Source organism: Ischnura elegans, assembly GCF_921293095.1.
Source record: "Ischnura elegans chromosome 13 unlocalized genomic scaffold, ioIscEleg1.1 SUPER_13_unloc_3, whole genome shotgun sequence".
In the NCBI taxonomy this organism is placed as follows: domain Eukaryota; kingdom Metazoa; phylum Arthropoda; class Insecta; order Odonata; family Coenagrionidae; genus Ischnura; species Ischnura elegans.
This window is the reverse complement of record NW_025791659.1, coordinates 6,511,912-6,528,202: the sequence shown is the minus strand read 5'-3', so window position 1 is coordinate 6,528,202 and position 16,291 is coordinate 6,511,912. Positions and strand designations below refer to the sequence as shown.

The 16,291-nt window shown below is 38.8% G+C and overlaps 1 protein-coding gene across 2 annotated transcripts in view; it reads right to left on the bottom strand.

The window, feature by feature from the left end:
* The window catches only part of LOC124172870 (recombining binding protein suppressor of hairless-like), an 86,433-nt gene that overhangs the window by 54,426 nt on the left and 15,716 nt on the right, over positions 1-16,291 (bottom strand). For both annotated transcript variants that reach the window (XM_046552369.1, XM_046552370.1), the window contains 3 exons: positions 12,886-12,964; positions 7,376-7,492; positions 1,229-1,490 (listed from right to left, as the gene is read on the bottom strand). In XM_046552369.1, coding sequence (XP_046408325.1) covers positions 1,229-1,490; positions 7,376-7,492; positions 12,886-12,964 — 458 coding nt within the window. The remainder of the gene's footprint in view (positions 1-1,228; positions 1,491-7,375; positions 7,493-12,885; positions 12,965-16,291) is intronic.

Genomic DNA, 16,291 nt, shown 5'->3' with positions numbered 1-16,291 from the left:
AGTTTGGGATTAGGAACTGAGGATGAAGGGTGTATAGAAACCCGGCGTCGGCATTAGCCTGCTCTTAACGAAAGGCGCCAAGGGGACCACGGCTTAACGTCCCATCCGACGGCCGGTGTACTGCACAACTAGTGTAATCCACATTACACGCAGGGATTGAATTTAGGAATTCTTTACCGAGATTTGGATGTGGAAGGCCAGTACACTGCCTCACCACTCCAGCTAATCCTTTATTTGCAATTTTCAGGATGGAACTCATCATAAAGACATGCAAAGCAAAGTGATTTGCGGCAACACGAACAAGCAGAAAAGGCGCTTTCTCCACAACCGCAACGACTGTCCATAATTTTTGAAGGAAAAAATGTGAACAACATCAATTTGTTTTAATGTAAATTAAAAAGGCTATTACTGAACAATATATATTACTCTGTTGACGATTGCCTTAATAATGGCATTTAAACCTTCGTATGTAGATTTTGATAACAGATAATTATCCTCTTTGAATTGAATATGTACATACTAATGATTTTGACGTCCCTCATATCTTGTATATTTCAAATGTACATGGTCTTTGGGCAAATAAATACATTATTATTATTACAGTAGATTCCGGTTAATTGGGACACATCGGGACTTGTGCACTTTGCCCCAATTATGCGACTGCCCCAATTAGGCGAACTCTCTTGTATATGGGCATAAACAAACGTTGATATAATGAAAGAAGACTAAAGAAAGTTTATAATGCAACATAAGTTTAATAAACTATTACTTTGATTAATAAATCAGTGGGTTTAGTTAATTTATTATCATTTTTAAGAATTATAACAATTTTGTTAAAAATATATTTTTCACAGCGTCGGGCGACGCTGAATGAATGTCTTTTACTAAGTCCTAAAAAAGAAAGTCCTATCCTGTTGCGGACATTATAACAACAAGAGCTTTCAAAATAGTGCAACAATAGGAACATTTGTAAAAAATAAGAGTAAATAAAAGGAGGAAAATAAAAAAAATAGTATTCTGAAAACAAAAATTTTTAATTTAGTCACCAGTATAGAGTCTATGTCGCCGACTCATGGCCCAATAAAGCGGCATGCTGTCCCAATTAAGCGGAGAATACTCTGGGATATTCCTCTATTGGGTTCTGTTCTTCAAGATCTGCCCCAATTAAGCGGCTGCCCCAAGTAACCGGTGGACCCATTAAACGAAATCTACTGTATTATTAACTCACCAGTTTGCTCAAAATGCTGCTCTGCAAATTCTTTGGGTTTCCCACACACAGCGCCAATTTCTCACGACACTCCCGGCAGCCCACACGATACGTCCTCAGAATGAGCCGACACCTCTCCTCCAGCACCTCCTCCTCTGTCGACGACGACCACTCGACTATCGGCTCAAATTTTTCAATCTCCCTCAGGGATTCCGAGAGGTGGTTGTAGAACACACAGCCCTCTCTCTGCTCGCCAGACTTGCGAGGCGATTGCAGGAACTTCCTGGAATAATCAGAAATAATTATAATATACAGTAAAACTTTCCAAGTAGGATTCCGCGGAGATTATGATGATATCTGGTGATTTTTCCGGGTATTCTTCTGCATTTATCCATTTTGTAGGACAATATTTCGCTAACGTTCCAGTCGGCTTCCTCAGGTCCACTGAAGTTTTGATGCAGAAAATTGTTCATCTTATATACACCCCGCCGCCGTTTGCCGCCTTTTTTTTGGAGGTGTGCCCTGATTGGTCAGGATCTTGGAAGACCCTTCTTCTTCTTCTCTGAAAGGGTCTCTGAAAGGTTCTCTGAAAAAGGGTCTTCCATGATCCTGACCAATCAGGGCACACCTCCACAAAAAAGGCGGCAAACGGGGTGTATATAAGATGAACAATTTTCTGCATCAACACTTCAGTGGACCTGAGGAAGCCAACTGGAACGTTGGCGAAATATTGTCCTACAAAATGGATAAACGCGGAAGAATACCCGGAAAAATCACCAGATATTATGCAGTAAAACCTCTTTACATCGTAATGGAGCTGACCAAAATTTGAGCAAATTGGTTGATCCATCGGAATGCATCTCGCATCCAATGCGGTGCATCTCGCATATTCAGGCATCTCTTCTTTCTCCCATTTTTACACGCTTTCATTTAACTCACTCTGTCTGTTTGTTTGTATGTTTAGTTCAAATCTTGCAATCGAAAATTCGACCACTTTCCGACATCCAATCGATCTGAAACTTTACAGGAAGTCGTATTCCCGGTGACAATACAATGTTTTACCACTTTCGAACATCTAAAGTGTGTATTTTGATCATTATAAACATATTAATTTTAAATATGGAATTTTCAACATGGCGGATTTAAAAAAAAAAAATGTAGCGTTATTGCTATAATTTGAAGAAATTATAGCAATAATGCTACAGTTGGGTCTAAAAAGATTTTGATGCGTCATATAAGCAGCATTGCTGCTCAAAGCCTCTCACATCACGTGCCAAACCTCACCTTCTCGCTGGTGGACCTGTTAACTGATAAATCAGTAACTAACGAGGTGGGCTTTTACAGTTAAACAAAACTTATGAAAGTGTTCAAGTATACGATTGCAAGATGTGAAGACTAAAAAGTAGAAAATAAATACTTCTTTAAAAAAAAACTTTTTAAAAAACACGCTTTTATTTCGCTTGGAACAAGTAATAAAAAAATATAAAAAAATGGACTAAAAAGTAAAAAATAAATTTTTATATGAATAGTTCAAAGAACCTGGGCAATCCATAATATTTTCACCAATAAATTTTTGAAATGATAATTCAAAGAACCTGGGTAATCTATAATGTTTTCGCTAAAAATAAAAGCGTGGGGGGCCTCACCATAACATATTACTCCACCCCTACTAATATATCCATTTTACTTATCCAAAATAGTTTTTAGAGCAATCGACGACCCATGCAAGTTCCCCATTACGGCAACAGCCGTATAAATTCGCTTCTGGAATGAAACTATATCGATTGTTATATCGATTGATATATCGATTAATAACAAGCAAGATTATTAGATTACGACATAATTAGAAGAAGATTTTATATTATATGGTTGAAATTTACTTTAAAAAATTTGTCTAATGTCGTCTGCTTTTGTGCCGAGATCAAGTATTTTTAAGCTAAGCTTCGTGTGGAGATTCAGAGCATAGTCTGCTCTCGCAGCAGTAGTCTAGTAAGTACGCACATACTCCATAGCCTCGATGTCGAGTTTATGAAGTACGTGCAGTACTGCTTTAGATAAAGTGGGAATTGGATAAGACTCATTTCTTCATCATGATAACTCATGCAATAGCAACAATTGCCCACTCGCGAAATTTGTGCGCAGTGGGCACTGCAGAGGCAATAGAAGGTTAGGAGCTCGGGGTGGGGAAAATTGGGGCTTCTTATTGGCTGCAGTTTAGTTAGTCAGACATTCCTGATAAATAGCCGCATTTTATTATTCATCATGTCACTAGAATTGAGAAATGCGTTTGGATAAATCACGGTCGAAGAAAGATATGTGGAATGAATGCAAGAATGTTAATGGCTAATAATAATAAATTAAATCATGAATTTGGAGGTTTACGACCCTTAAGAAGATACTGGAGAACGAATTGCGGGTTGCGTCATGGCAAGTAATTGAGCGTACTAACCAGGAAAGCGCAATTTTTTCAAACATACTAACCAAATACTTTTACCTGTATTTTGTTCGGATGGTGCCGGGACCGAGACAAATCGCCGTACTAAGGAGGAAAACGTACTAAGGAGGAACTTACTAACCAAGTTCCACTGTTAAATATTCAGTAGCAATAATTCTCATGATAGCATCTGAAGATGATTTTTGAAAAATCAAGTCCTTAGCGTAATGGAAATTTCTCGGCAAGACAGATGTTGACTATTAGCCAGTTATTGTCCTTCAAAACTATGCGTTTCTCTACGTTTGATAAGCGATTACTGCTTGCAGTATAAATGCCGTGGGATGCCCATGCGTGGCAGTAAATTTAGCCCGCTCCCGGAATTGGAGGGTACGGCATAAGTCCTGCTTTGTTGGGTCCCAAAACTAAGACCTGCGACCATCACAAAAGGGGGAGAGTAAGGAAACGTATATTTTCAGCATTCATTCCCCATGCGTAGGAAAATCTCCGACGAAAATTTGCGGCTTTTGTCTCCTGGATTAAGAAACGTCCTGCTGCATATTTTCATCGTTAGTAGCAAAAGGGTTAACATTTAACTTAAGAATTTTTTTAAAATTTCAGCAGGCAATAAGTCAATTATCTTTGGCCCCATAGAGAGAAAGCAACGTTTATACAGGGTGTCCCATTTAACTTGACCACTCGAAATAACTTTTTGTCCAGATGCAAATTCAAAAATGTGTCAACCAAATGTCCATTAGCCGTCAGGGGGACATTAATCAGCATGACTGCCTTCATTATAGCTTTGTTATTTACAAAGATATGAATAGCGGTATGTCTTTTTTAAATGGCACCCTATATTTTTTATTCGGCAATTCATTTCCTCTCTGAAAGACTTATTCAAAAATGTAGCATTGAGGGCCATTAACATAAACAGAACATTATGAAAACATAAAAAACTCGTCCACTTACTGGAGTTAGCAGTAAACAAATGACAAGCAAGTCAAAACAACACAAAAGTCACTTTGAGCACGGGACAACAACTGCGTCCACGTCTAGGGTGCCATTTAACACTCTGCGTGCCATGGACGTAATATTACCTCCTGCTACCCCTTCTGAGTATTGCCATGGACGTAATATTACGTCATTCCATTTAATTGACTTTGTATGCGTGAAGCCGTAATATTTCGCCCGTGGTACTTTTCCAGTTTACTGCTTAGGGGTTCTGTTTTTTTCAAAAATCAACTGCTTGATGGAAAAAGAGTTCACTTTATGCCTTGAGGACGAATAGTCCTCTGTATCTACCGGCATCCTCATCTTGGGCCACTTAGTGTGAAAATTCTTTGGACCGTTTGTTGAGGGTGCATTGACCCTTTTTGTCATCCAAGATTTATAAAGCTTTGCTTGGAACAATGCTTTTTTAAGATTTCCATGCTTTGAATATTTCAAATTGAGCGTATTAAAAAAATTATTATGCATGTTACGGCGGTACAGCATTTGTTGCAACTATTTTATTTTTCAAAAACAGTAGGCTTTCATTGTTAAATTATATATTTAAAAATTAGCAATAAATGTTATTCAACTCATTCATAAAGAAGAGCGAAGTCCATTTTTATTGAAATGCACATCGATATAAATATATATTTGATGCTAATGTTTTAAAAAATCTACGAACATTGTAAAAAATGGCTGGATTTTTCAGTAGGGCTTTAAAAGCAGCTGGCACTCAAAGTATTAAAAAAGACATACCGATGTTCATATATTTGTGAATAACAAAGCTACAAGGAAGGCAATCATGCTGATCAATGTCCCCCTGACAGCTAATGAACATTTGCTTGACACATTTTTGAATTTGCATCTGGACAAAAAGTTATTTCGGGTGGTCAAGATAAATGGGACACCCTGTATAATGTTTATCTTGGTCTGTTTATTACAACGAATGACTCACGCACGTAACCAGATCTTAAGACAATAAATTGCTATTTGAAAAACATAATCCACCCGATGAGACAGCAGTCTTAGAGTGATTTGAAATTCTATTTTGTGTCTTTTTAATTTTAGCGGGCAGTTAATTGAATATCTTCAGCCCCATAGAGAGAAAGCAACATTTATATAATGTTAACTTTGGTCCATTTGTTACAACCAACGACTCACACGTGTAACCAGGCCAGACGATTTATTGCAATTTGAAAAATATATTCCATGTTTAGCCCTTTCGCTGCTGTTCAATCTTCGAAAACCTTCTCCTCACATGTGGCGAAAAGGTTAAAATGCAGTTCGTGGGCCCATGGAACAGGTACTTCCAGGATGGGCATGGTACACCCTCCGAAGGGTCACCAACCCGCGACGAGCTCACCCACACAGGACCGTCTCATTGTCCCTACCAGCGGCCTCCCTCCCCAAAAGTGACCGCTCTGACTGCAATTTGAAAATCAATCAATCCATCAATCTGATCATCAAAAAATGACTGTTTTCATCGCACTCCTGCCAATCAAGCAATCAAGTACGTCTTTGAACCGTGTTTCTACGATGAAATATAACGATATAGTTAACTTTGCTATAAACGTGGCAGCGGACAACCGGAAAATGGCCATTTTAGCAAAGTTAACAAAATCGTTGTTTTTCATCGCAAAAACACGGTTCAAAGACGTACTTGATTGGTAGGAGTGCGATGAAAACAATTATATTTTGATGATGGGATTGATAGATTGATTTTCAAATTGCAGTCAGAGCGGTCGATTTCCTGGAGGTAGGCCCCCTGCTGGTAGGGTCGCTGAGACGGTCCTGCGTGGGTGAGCTGGCCGGATTAGCAACCTTTCGGAGTGCTTCGGCGAAAGTGCTGACCGCATGGTAGGAAGGAAGAAAAAGTACGTCCACAGCAGTCTGCTGTGCGGATGTACTATACCCTTTTTCTGAACTGACGGTGGCTGACCTTGAGCTTGCTCGAGACCCGCCCTTCCCACTCTTCCAGCCAATCATAGGAGAGCAACAGGAGAAAGTTTTTAAGAGTGGGATGCCCTTGTTATGCAAAAATATGAAGCTAACAAGAATTATAGATATTTTGAAATATTGATTTTGAAAATATTAATAATTCTTTTGAAACGCAGCGGTCTCTCAGACCGCACGTCACCGGTTAAGGGTTATTATTTCTATGACCGCGCGGTGTGCATGTGGTGGTCCTCTTAATGCTGCATGTTGGTGATTGGTCAACCCCTGCCAAACACCCTAGAGGTGGCTCATAGGGTATTATACCATTTTTCTGAACTGACGGCAGCTGACCTTGAACTTGCTCGAGACCCACCCACTCTTCTAGCCAATCACAGGAGAGCGACAGGAGAAGAAGTGGAAGAGCCCGCAGTCTCTCTCCGAACTCCGTTCCGTCCACTTCGCTCTCCAGCTAGCAGTGTTGCCAAGCCGAATCTTATGAGATCGTACAGCGCTCATTCTGCCGCCCCCGAAAGTACCGTTATTCCCAAGGCTGGCAACGCCACTCGGCCGCATGGAGGGGTAGTGGGAAGGGGATGGAGGGGAACGGAGAGGTGGAAGGGGCAGCATTTCTCATTGGCTAGTTTCTATTTTCCACCCAGCCACCGTCAGTTCGGAAAAATGGTATAGGTACGTTCACAGCAGTTAAAGGGTTGGACAGCAGACAAGTGATTTGAAATTCTGCTTTGTGACTTTGAATGCATCTGCTAGCAATGGCGTCGCGACTCCAACTGAGCCGTGTTCTTGATACGTACTTAACGTAGCTCTCAATGTCTTCGTCCTCCACTTGCAGAGACGAACGGCACTCGGACCTTAGCGCCTCAAATCCTCTTTTCAATTTCAGACTACATCCTGCCTCGGAAGCGGTCGACCTGAGGGAAAACAAAAGTAATTAATGTATTAAAAACATGGAGGTACAGGCATGTACCTAGGGTATAAAGAGGATACAAAAAACTTAACCGAAATTATAGTTCCTAATATAATTTTCATACTCGACAGAAGAAAGGGAATTAAATTAAAAAAGAAGAACTTTGTGCTTTCACATTAATATTTATTCACGACCATGGTTTCAACGTTAGACGTATCATCAGGTCGTTAGACGTCACCATGGTTGAAACCATGGTTGTGTAAATAAATATTAATATGAAAGCACAAAGTTCTTCTTTTTTAATTTAATTATGAATCGCTTTCATCAAGTTACGCCTCAAACAATTAATTTTAGAAGAAAGGGATTTAACTGTTAGATTGCAGGAACGTTTTTAAACGTTTGGTAAGCTGACTTCTGGAAAAACGTTTTTAAATGTTCGACCGTTAATTCACTTCAGTACATATTGAGAACCAGTAGCGGATACAGAAAAAAATGGGAGAGGGAGGGGCACAAAAGAGTCATGAGATACCTACACTTTTATCCTAATAAAAAATTATCAAGTTTGATTGAAATCGTAATTAAAAGTAATCAAAATTTTAACAAAAATTTATAACACACATATACAAGACAATGCCATCTCATGATATACAAAAGTTATAATGGGGTTCTGAAATGTCTGGTAATATGGGCGGGCCCGCAAGGGGGGGAAATTGCGCCCCCCCTGAACCCCCACCTGTATCCGCCACTGTTGAGAACCATGACAGATAAGACGTATGAAGAATACATGTTGACGAGCATGATGCGCCTGCTCCCAGCGGGCTTCCCCCGCTCTTTTCAATGCAGGTCCACAGAGGGATAGGCGCATATCTAATTTTAAAATTTAGATAAAAAAAAAAGGCAGGGTCTTATGTACAAATTTAATTGGAATGTTCATGTACAAATTGAGGTCAGAGGACCTCTTTAAACACAACATTGGAAGTAATTACACTATCCTCTGTTAAACGCACATGATGACTCATACTTACGTATCAACAGGAGACTTGAATGTGGAATCGGCCGCATTTTGATAGAAGTTATTTAAAGAATGCGAGATATTGTTGCAAATGAACAAATGTATCAGTTTGTGTGCCGTTAATGTCAGGAATTTTTACCGGTTTTTGCTTTTTTTTAATTATTTAAAAACCAATTTTAGGAAACAATAGCAATATTTAGGAAGTAAGATATGCATGTTCTCTGATAAATTCTGTGCATTTTGGTACCTCACTTGTAGAGTTTGGTTGCGTATAAGTTGAGAAAAAGGTATCTATGCAGTAGAAATGATATAGAAGATAAGGCTTAATTATTTGGGAGAGTGTGGTGACCTTATATGAAGAGCAACAGATCACCAATAGTGTTCTTTCCTTCATGAAAGAAAACGAAAGGCATTGATTGCGATTCGTTATCCACCATTACTGTATTCATAATATACAAATTACTGTACACGTCTGAATATAGTCCCCCTTTTTTTCCAAAAATGCCTGTGGTAAAAATAAAGGGGGGGAATATATTCAAACGCATTTATTTACCTTTTCCCGAAACTGAAGCCACAAAATTCGGGGGGGGACTATATTCATGGAAATACATTATTTGGTATAACTAATAACTTCAGGCTTTACTTTGTGAAACCTCTCCATATTGGAATTAAGGAAATAAAACTTTGTAAGGTTCACCGATTGTTTAATTAAGGGCACGACCCGGGTTTCGTAACTTAGTTTAACGTAACTTCACCTGACGATGTAACTAAGTTACGAAACCCGGGTCGTGCCCTTAATTAAACAATCAGTGAACCTTACTAAGTTTTATTTCCTTAATTACATTATTTGGTTTTAGAAATTCCAGTTTAGACAAATGTTAACGGTCAATTTTAACCTCATTTGAAAAAGGCCAGATCGGAACCCATGCGATGCCACTCCACGTGACGTCACAGGGTCCTAGTTTATATATGAGTAGATAGGAGTTTTACAGCGTCTGAGATTACCAATGCATGCATGAGGCACAGAGCTCAGGGAACAGTCTCTTAATAATTTCCTATTAAAAGGTCGAAAAGTTTCCTTCATTTTATAGGGTATTAATAATCCTTATTTAAGCCAAGCACTACCTGCTAGCAGAGTACCCTGCTACCTGCTAGCAGCCAGCATCTCAATGTTTGCTCATAGCCTTGCACTAAGGTGGCCTCACAAAGTGGCAGCCGCAACGAGAATGACGTCACACGGGTTTTCCCCAGCATTCATACTTAGCTGTCGTGTTTTTGCGCGCTTGAAAATTTTCACTTTTCATTTAATCGCGAAAAATAGATATCGTCATTAAAAAATCTTAAAGCATGAAATACTTACTCCATGAGTAATAATCTTTCGATTTAGGAATTTAAAAAAAATAGGAAACCACCCTATTGTCCCAGGTTCAAATCCAATACAAGTTTTCTTGATTATTAAACTTTTAATTATAGTAAAAGTAAAAGTTAACTATCTAAGTCAACTAACTACTATACTTAAAAAGGTAGAAAGCCGAACTTTAAGCTTTCGTATGAAATTCTGCTTTGGCTCCGAAGGGTCGTGTTGAATATTGTTTTACTCATTCTTTATTCGATTACAAACAATGAATCATTTGACAGTATTAAAATGTAAATGTTTATCTTCTACAGTCAAAAGACTGAATGAGAACACGAGAAAAACTATGAAAAGTGAAACAGTCTTCTTCTTTACCTCTGCATGTGCAAAATATTTGATCATTACATTTCTTTGTACAGTAGAACCTCGTTAAAGGGAGTACGGGCTATAGCGACACCCCTGCTATTACGAGAGATAGCCGATGCACCGTCAATTGACCCTATAATAAGCGTGTTAAAAAATTCGTTTTTACGAAGCCCTTTTGGTGTTGGCTCTCGCCTTAGCGAGAGTTTCACCGCCGGAAAAACTTACATCACGACTCCTTATTCTCTGTAATTGCTAGCGATCTGTTAGAAATGAAGTTAATGGAGTGCTCAGTCTCAAATTTATGTGGTAAACTGTCGTTTGATAAATAAGTAGTTAATTTTGGTGAAAATATTGTGGCATTAGCATTCGCGAATGCTTGATCTTCTTTTGTTCCTCGGGCGGCAGAAAGCAGTCGTCAGCATACCCGCACGTCCATGAGTTGCATGAATAGAAAGCATTTGATGGCAGACACCAAGGCCAAGAAAACACCAAACAATTAGTCGTTGTTTGAGTAAGGAAATTTAGTGATGCAAATAAACATCACCTTTCGTCTGGATTTATGCTTACGTTTATCAGATAGAAATTTATCTGTCACCGCACCACTCTGTTCCTGTATAACTGTTCGCAACAGGTATACATATTGGCTATTATTTGCTCCACCTCCGATAAAGCGACAATTCGCTATAACGAGTGTTTATTGGTGCACCGTGGGGTGTCGTTTTATCGAGGTTGCACTGTAATTTTTATAGAAGGAAAAACTTCTTCTCATTACAAATAGCTTTTTAAAATTAAATTTTACCCATTATTTGATTTTTTTAAATGGCGGAAAGGTAATTTCATTTTCCTAAGTGTAGAATATTACATGAATATCGAAGTTACAAATTACATAAGACAAAATGATTGATTAAAAATTATTTCACAGCCAATTATTGAGCACACTTGTGGTGTAATTTCAACAAAATGACCACAGCAATTGAGGAATTGGAATTGCTCGTGGACAAGTTTTACTATACCTCCTTCAGAGGATGTTGCTGCCAATAACCTCAAATGAATTTTTTCTTTGTTCTGAAGCTCATTGCCCACTTGAAAATGCTTCCCTCCCAACCACTTCCTTATTTCAGCATGAAGATGGAAGTCGCACGGCACTAGGTCGACATTGCACGGTGGGTGATCGAAAAAGTCCCATTGAAATTGCAGAAGGAGCAGTTGGGCTGCATCTGCACTGAGATGACAGGTATTGTCATGGATCAGAACACTTCCAGAAGTCAGTATGTCTCTCCTTCTCTTTTGAATGGGAATGGGCATATTGTTTCACACTGAGCAGCTGCATTAACGTTAAAATTCTCTTTTATTGGCAGAAAGGTCAAGATATATCAATGCTGAAGCTATTGGGTGAGTTTTCTGACTGTTGCTCCGCAGTGAACAACTGGCAGGAGAATCAATCGAGGCAGTATAGCTAATGAGATTGCTACTAACCTTAAAATAACAACCAACGGCAAGATATGACTTGAGTGTGTACCATGCTAGCAGATAGCACATGCTTAACATAATATCTATTTTTCGTGATTAAATTAAGAGTAAAATTTTTTAAGCGAGCGAAAAAGCGACGGCTAAGTATGAATGCTGGGAAAAGCCCGTGTGACGTCTCGCTGCTGCTGTGTGAGGCCATCTAGGTGCGAGGTTATGAACACCACTACGATACAGGCTGCTTGCTGCCGAGCATGGCGGTAGCGTAGGGTACCTTGCTATCAGGTAGCCCTTGGCTTAAATAAGGAATATTGATACCCCATCAAACAAAGGAAACTTTCCGAACTTAGGTAATTTTAATCGGTGATTATTATGAGATGTTTCCCTGAGCTCTGTGCCTCATGCATGCATTGGTAATCTCAGATTATGTAAATCTCCTCTATCTACTCGCATAGAAACTAGGTCCCTATGACATCACATGGAGTGGCATCGCATGGGCGCCAATCTGGCCTTTTTCAAATGAGTTTAAAATTGACCATATTTGTCTAAACTGGGATTTCTAAAATCAAATAATTTGTACATTATGAATACACTAATGGTAGGTAAGGAATCGCAATCAATGCCTTTCATTTTCTTTGATGAAGGAAACTACCTTATTGAGGCAGTGTAGCTAATTAGATTGCCACTACCCTTAGACTAATGTATTACAGTCAGAAATGACATGAGCGTGTTGTGTGGAGGACGAGCAGTTGCCTTTTCTGTGCAGTACCCACCTGTTGCTTGTATGGTGGTTTTGCTGAATGATCGGAGTTTAAAAAAAAAAACCACCCTCGTAAAAACCGATTTGGAAAAAAAATCATATTTGTATTATCATCCAGGAAAGCAATTTTTGCCAGGTATTACGATTCATTCCTTAAAAAAGTGGCAAAATGAGGCACCCTATTGTGTGTTGAAATACGTAAATTTAGGTAATAGCCAATATTTTAACTGCTATAGTTGTTGTGGTGACAGTCATAAGTTTATGTTTAATATTTATGTTTAGTATCTATGTACATTATTGTTCTGTGAGTTGTTGGTTGTTCACTGCTGATATGTAACAGGATAAAAGATATAGAGTTCAGGAGTTTAGAAATAAACCTAGTAATCATTTCTAAATTGTGGACTCAACGTATATTGATACAGAGTATTCCCATCATACCTTTCATTCTCGGCATTTTCCTCGTCCGTTCCCACGCTAACATCCACTCTCTCTGGCTTGGTATCCACTTTAGGTTTTCCTGCAATAAAAGGCACATCATTAACATGGACAAATGCCTCGTTCTGATTACAATTGGCCCAGTGATCGTTGGAACTATCGTGCATTCACACGACCACAAATATGTATTACGATAGAGGATCCTCAAGTCAGCCTCTAAACGTGTAGTCAACCACCGCGCATTTAAAAGGGTTCACAGAAATCACCACTCCTGTTTGGTTTATGCACCCTAAGTCTACTTTACTTTTTGGCCTAAAGAGGGCAGTGAGGGACTTGCCCCTTATCCCGACACCTGTCGGAATATTTCGTTGTTATGTATTGCTTTCCTGGGGCCATGAGGCGACGAACCCGGCCTCACTCACGGACGAACCATCGAAAAGGTATCACCATTATCATCCAGACATCTGACGGTGGAACTTAGGTGTGAATTCAAAATATCAAAATATTGCAATGACAACCACATCAAAAAATCAGCCAAAAAATCTTGTTTTCGTCAGAGGAATCTCATGTTCCTCAGACATTCATATATACGCAATAAAAGGAAAAAAGTTTCAGTCCCATAAGGCTCCCATGTTAATTCAAGTCGATATATCTCGAAAACTAATCGACTTTTTCGAGATTTATTATTCGCGATTCCAGCCAACGGAGACACCACCTGGCGGAGAACGCTCGAAACAGAGGAACGATGGTCATGACGCGGTAGTGCTATGAGGAATAGTGTATATGAGACCTTTACACTGTTTTATTGACTAGTTACGGGGGGATACCTACTTTTTGGTTTCAAAGCAATTATTACCGTTACTTGAGGTTAAATATTCTTTAATTCTACGACCCTGTAATAACTGCAGCAGAAGTGGAATTGTTTCAAAGCGAGGCGACGGCTGTTGTTCCTGCACGTAGGTAGGAGCAGAAAGCTCTTGCTTAGGACGATTTTAATGGAGATACGTTGGTTTTACATGTTATAACTATCCCAGACGGCACAGGAAGTTTTCGTACCTAAATACGAGGGTGGACAATCAAGATACAAAAATCGCGCTTAGGAAGTTACTTAGAAGGTTTTGTTTCTTTATTTCCTTTAATGACGAAAAAAGATGCAAGAGGACTGGCAAATTCATATGCATCGATAAAATTGTATCTCATCGATAAAACTGTATTCGGTCTGGGACTATTTTCTTTCGCGGGTGGTGCCATCTGGTGCCATCGTGCCATATCCTCCTAGAAAGATCACATGCCTTCACAAGCCGTTGGAGATGGCATGGTTTACGTCACGTGTCACCATATTTCAGGGATTTTTGTGGTTAAGTTTGTGAAAAATAGAGTGTCTGGTAATGGTGAAGTTTCCTATATTCTTTAATTTCATTCTCTGGGCTTCAGAAACGTGTTTGTGAGATATTTTTGTTAAAAATGCCTTCCGTGTGTGTAATGTCGGGATGTAATGGAAACTCCGAAACATGGCTCAAGTTTTTAGCTTTCCAAAAGATCCTGAGTTGAAGAAGAAGTGCATTTGGGCGATAAGAAGAAAAAATTTCACCCCTACGAAAAACTGTGAGGTATGTACTCTTTCTCGCTGTAATTATTTGGATGTAATTTTAAGTTAGAAGTGGCTTCGGGATGCTGATGCTTCAGGATGTTGATGCATCAACATCCCGAACGATTCAGTACTGAAGTACTATAGTACTATTCAGTACTAAAAATGGTGATTCAAAATATTGTAGCAGCAATTATTTTGAAAATTCTTGCATTTTAGTTGTCTTTTTTGTATTAATTCATTCGGTAAACGTGTGGTTAAAGGAGAAACATAGGAATAAGCTGCCAAGTTTATAGGATCGAATATTGCTTCTTAGCTTGCCCTATGGTGTATTACACGTCGGCTTTCATCATTTCAAATTATCTTATGCTATAGTTTAAAACAATAAAAATATCAGGCATAAAAGTATTTACTATATTTACGAGCCTAGTAATTTGATTTCTCATGCAGAAATAGCAAAAATTGGAAATGATTTGACCTAATAAGTTACATGGTATTTTATTATTTATTAATTTTAGGTGCATGAGCTTCACATCGCACCTTGTGATATCAGAAAATAATCTGTGGCCTTGGACGAGAAGACGAGGAGAAAATTCTTGCTGACTTGGAGGTGCCCAGATTGGAGGAAGGTACGCTTGCTTCATTGTTACCTGTCGCCAAGAAGACGGACATTGTGGCAGAAGTGACATATTTGTGGATGTGGATTAGATTTGTGCAAGTTGGTGCAGTGATAGTGGACGTTCATCGGAGAAAGTATTGACGATAGTTTGTATGTATCGACCAGTCCTCTTTTAAATAATTTTCTATTCGAAAGAGAATAAGAGTAATTGTTTCGCTAAATTAGATGTGGGATAGAAGAGAAAATTGGAAATATTATTGTGGTTGACAATAGAAAATACATAATATATGTATTGTATTTCTGTGGGTTTTTTCTTTCCTGCCTCTTTAAAATTTCTTGCGGTGGTGACTTCATGCAAAGTAAGTATAAAATCGGAGGTGTGATCTAAGAGATGCCATGTTTTATTTTACAAGTGTTTATGCTGGTGATTTGGCAGGACTTTCATATTTTTAATAGGTTGATACATTTACTGCAGTGACCTAGGGACTTTTACTCATCCCAAATAATTTTTCAAATACTTTAGCGCCTGATATGGGTAAGTTTTAGTAGCTGAGACTGAACTATACGTTAATTTTTGCTTGCATTTTGATGAATTCGATCATACTAATAGCAGATGTGTCAGCAATCCTGTTTCATCGGCAATTTTTATTTAAAAATTTTATTTCGTCAGGCTTTAGGGTAAGCTTTTTAATGCTCGTGGGCTATGTGATGTCTTATTTAGTGTCAAAATTAATAAGAATTTACTCTCATTAACATCTCAAGGTTTCCAAGTAAGTACGAGCCACTTAACAATGCTGGATGCTGGGGGTGCGTGAATTAGCCATGAGAATCTCATTTTTCGCAGAGTTATTTAAGTGGCCGAGTAAGTTTTGTAAGTTCTCAATGGGTAAATAATACTATATCATGAATTCTAATTACCATGAAAAACTCACAACCGACAAAACTTTGTCGGTCGTGAGTCTTTCATGGTAATTAGAATTCATGATATAGTATTATTTTTTAGTGTAGTATTATAGTACATTTTGTCGATCGTGCGAGTTACGATATATCTAATGTCGACCTAATCGATTGAGATTAGCCTGAGTGCCGTGTTCCTGCGCGCTTCGTATCCAATCGTACGTGCTTAGTAGCGGACATTCACATGCTGCGTACGCGCTTCGTCGACAGGCCGCGAACGGAAATTATCCATTGACGAAAAGCGA